Below are 2,800 nucleotides of genomic sequence, written 5' to 3' on the forward strand. Positions count from 1 at the left end.
CCGGACCCCGAACCAGACTCAGAGCCGGCCCCAGAGCCGGACCCCGAACCAGACTCAGAGCCGGCCCCAGAGCCGGACCCCGAACCAGACTCAGAACCGGCCCCAGAACCAGACTCAGAGCCGGCCCCAGAACTTGTCCCAGAGCCGGCCCCGGAGCCGAACCCAGAACCTGTCCCAGAGCCAACCCTAGAGTTGGCCTCAGAACCGACTAGAGAGCTGACCCCAGATCTTGACACAGGGCTGGCCCTAGAACCAGCCCCAGAACCTGCCATGGAGAGGGCCCCAGAGTCCTGGCCAGAGCCAACTCCAGAGTCCTGTCTAAAGATGAGTCCAGCACTACATCTGTTGCAGGTAGTTCCTGGAGAGAAAAGTGTAACGACATCTCCAGTGCTATTGCCATTGCCTTCGCCCAAACCGCCAATAACGTGGTCCAGAATAAAGGTAAGAAAAAGACCCCTGGGGGCGGGGGGACAAGGCTAGGTCTGATGGCTATGGAGTCTGCTAGACTCCGGGTATCTCTCGAATCCGTTTGACTACCACTCACTGGCTAGAAAGATGTGGGAATGGGAGACCTGGGGAAGCGGGAAGTGGCGAGGAAGCGGGAAGTGGTTGGGAGGCGGGAAGCAACATGTGGGAAAAGAGAGTAGGCTGCTTGGGTTAGGAAAAGAGGTGATAGCAGAAGTGGGAGTCAGAGCAGTTTCCCCCATAGGAGGAAGTGACAATGCAGTGGGCACCTATATCTTGAAAAAGCATTGAAAGGCACCCCGGGGAACACAAGATACCTGAAGTATTTGGGGCTGGCTCGAGGTACTGGAGTGGAAGACACTGAGGGGGGAGGGAGATGGGACACACCTCTGCCACAGTCATTGCCGCAGAGGCCCAAACTGCGGAGTCTCTGCCTGCTTGGCCCCCTCCCTGCCACTGAGGAGGAGTGGGCACATCAGCTGAGATGCAGCTGAAGACATTCCAGGGAGGTGTCTGGTGCATCCGTCCACTGCTGGGCACTGGGATCCAGGCAGAGGTGAGGGGAAGGGCGGCGCCCACGCGCACTGCAGGGGAAGGGCAAGGTTCGCTGGGAGGAGAGGGAGAGCCTGCGTTGGAGCCACCATTCCGTCTGTCTGCAGGATTCCCCAGCAGGTAAGTGCAAGCACAGTAATACAGTGACGCGCGGCGTCACACGCGGGCAACTGTCATCCCGAGCCAGGACCAGTTGGAATAGTACTGCAGTCCTGGCTTAGCAAATGTGAAAAACACGAGTTGGGTTTTGCGAGCAGAATATGTGAACCACAACTTTCATCTCTACCCGTCTAGAGCAATTTCTTGGGAAACATTGCACTTATCTGGGAGGAAAAGAAAAATGAATGAAGGGTCCTCTGGCACCAGTCCATGCCAGAGAGCGAGGAAGGTTTTCAATGTTTACCTCCAGTGTATCTGATTCTCTCCCTGTCTCTGGTCCCCATAGTCTAAAACGGTGAAAATCACAACAAGGCTTAAATATATGCCTCACTTTAGCTTCCCCCAAAGAAAAACACACAGGTAGAGGCACAGCAGATAATGCAACATGCCACTAAGGACAGCCTATGCAGCTGCTTGGCAGGGACACGTCTTGAAAATCCTGCTGTTTGACGGCACACTTGTAGAATGCAGAATGCAGCAGGGCTTTGGGGGTAGAACTGGCATCATGAAATAGTCAAATATCTGCAATGATAACATCTACAGTGAAAGTCTGAAAAAAGACAAAGGAGTGGGGATTTATTTAAATAAATAAAATGGGACGATGGTGACTTGGACAAGGGGGAAAAAAAATCAAAATCCCGGGGATGAATCTCCCCCCTTCCTGCAGATAGTCTTTCTTACTGAGATTTCAAGAAAAGGGGGGCAGGAGTTCACCCTAACCCTGAGGCTAGCTGTTGTCTTTTTGGAAAGGTCTGCCATGAGCTGGTGAGTGGGAGATGAGCAGCAATCACCTGACCCGTAGCCATCTTAAGTGAAAAATTGGGAACTAGGCTGAAAACAGGGGCCGGGGGCTGGCTCCTTAATTACCTGAATGGCTTTCTGAAGCATTCTCCCTTTGACCTCAGGAAGGCAGGCTGGGGGTGGGGTGGGGTGGGCAGGACCATTTTTCTCCCAATCCTCAGTGAAAAAAATCCCTCCTTAGCTGTGAAAGCATATTTTACCAGATTGACTGGAAACTGTCTATTGTCAGATAGGAGGAATCAAGGCAGGGGTAATCAGGTTAATTTCCTTTCTATGTATGTATGGTACCTGTTCACATATACTGGCTGGGTGACTCAATGGCATGAGACAGCATTCATAGGAGACAGAGACCCCAGGGGGTTGAGTTTACCTTCAGAAGAGTGAGGCATTTGTGGATTCACTAATCTGTAGAGTTAGGAACCCTAAGTATCCATCAGGAAGAACCTGTAGAGAAACTAATGAAGGCTCTTGGAGATTCCAAGGATACAAAAGATCTAGGTAAATGTTCACATTGTTAAGGAATTTAGTTCTCTGCTATCGTTCAGTTGCCCAGTGCTGGTGCAGTTGGCAACAGCTGATCTTCAGCAATATAGCCATTTTCTTCTGCAGTCTTTTCAAGCGAGTGGCATTTACAAGCAGCTGACTTGTATATTAACATTTAAAACAAATAGGTTGCCTTAATAACAAATAGGTTGTTATTAGCTGGGGTAAGAATAGTCTCAAGCACTGCCTCCTTGAGGAAAGCTTGGAAAAACACAAACGTCACACATACACATCTCTCTCTCTCTCTCTCTCTCTCTCTCTCTCTCTCTCTCTCTCTCTC

General features: G+C 50.9%; 1 protein-coding gene across 1 annotated transcript in view; it reads left to right on the forward strand.

Annotated features, from left to right (window-relative positions):
• Dgkk (diacylglycerol kinase kappa) overlaps positions 1-2,800 on the forward strand; it is a 126,630-nt gene that overhangs the window by 718 nt on the left and 123,112 nt on the right. Inside the window, exon 2 of the mRNA XM_021188532.2 lies at positions 37-441. Within this exon, the coding sequence (XP_021044191.1) occupies positions 37-441 (405 nt within the window). The remainder of the gene's footprint in view (positions 1-36; positions 442-2,800) is intronic.

This window comes from Mus pahari, chromosome X (genome assembly GCF_900095145.1).
Source record: "Mus pahari chromosome X, PAHARI_EIJ_v1.1, whole genome shotgun sequence".
Classification (NCBI taxonomy): domain Eukaryota; kingdom Metazoa; phylum Chordata; class Mammalia; order Rodentia; family Muridae; genus Mus; species Mus pahari.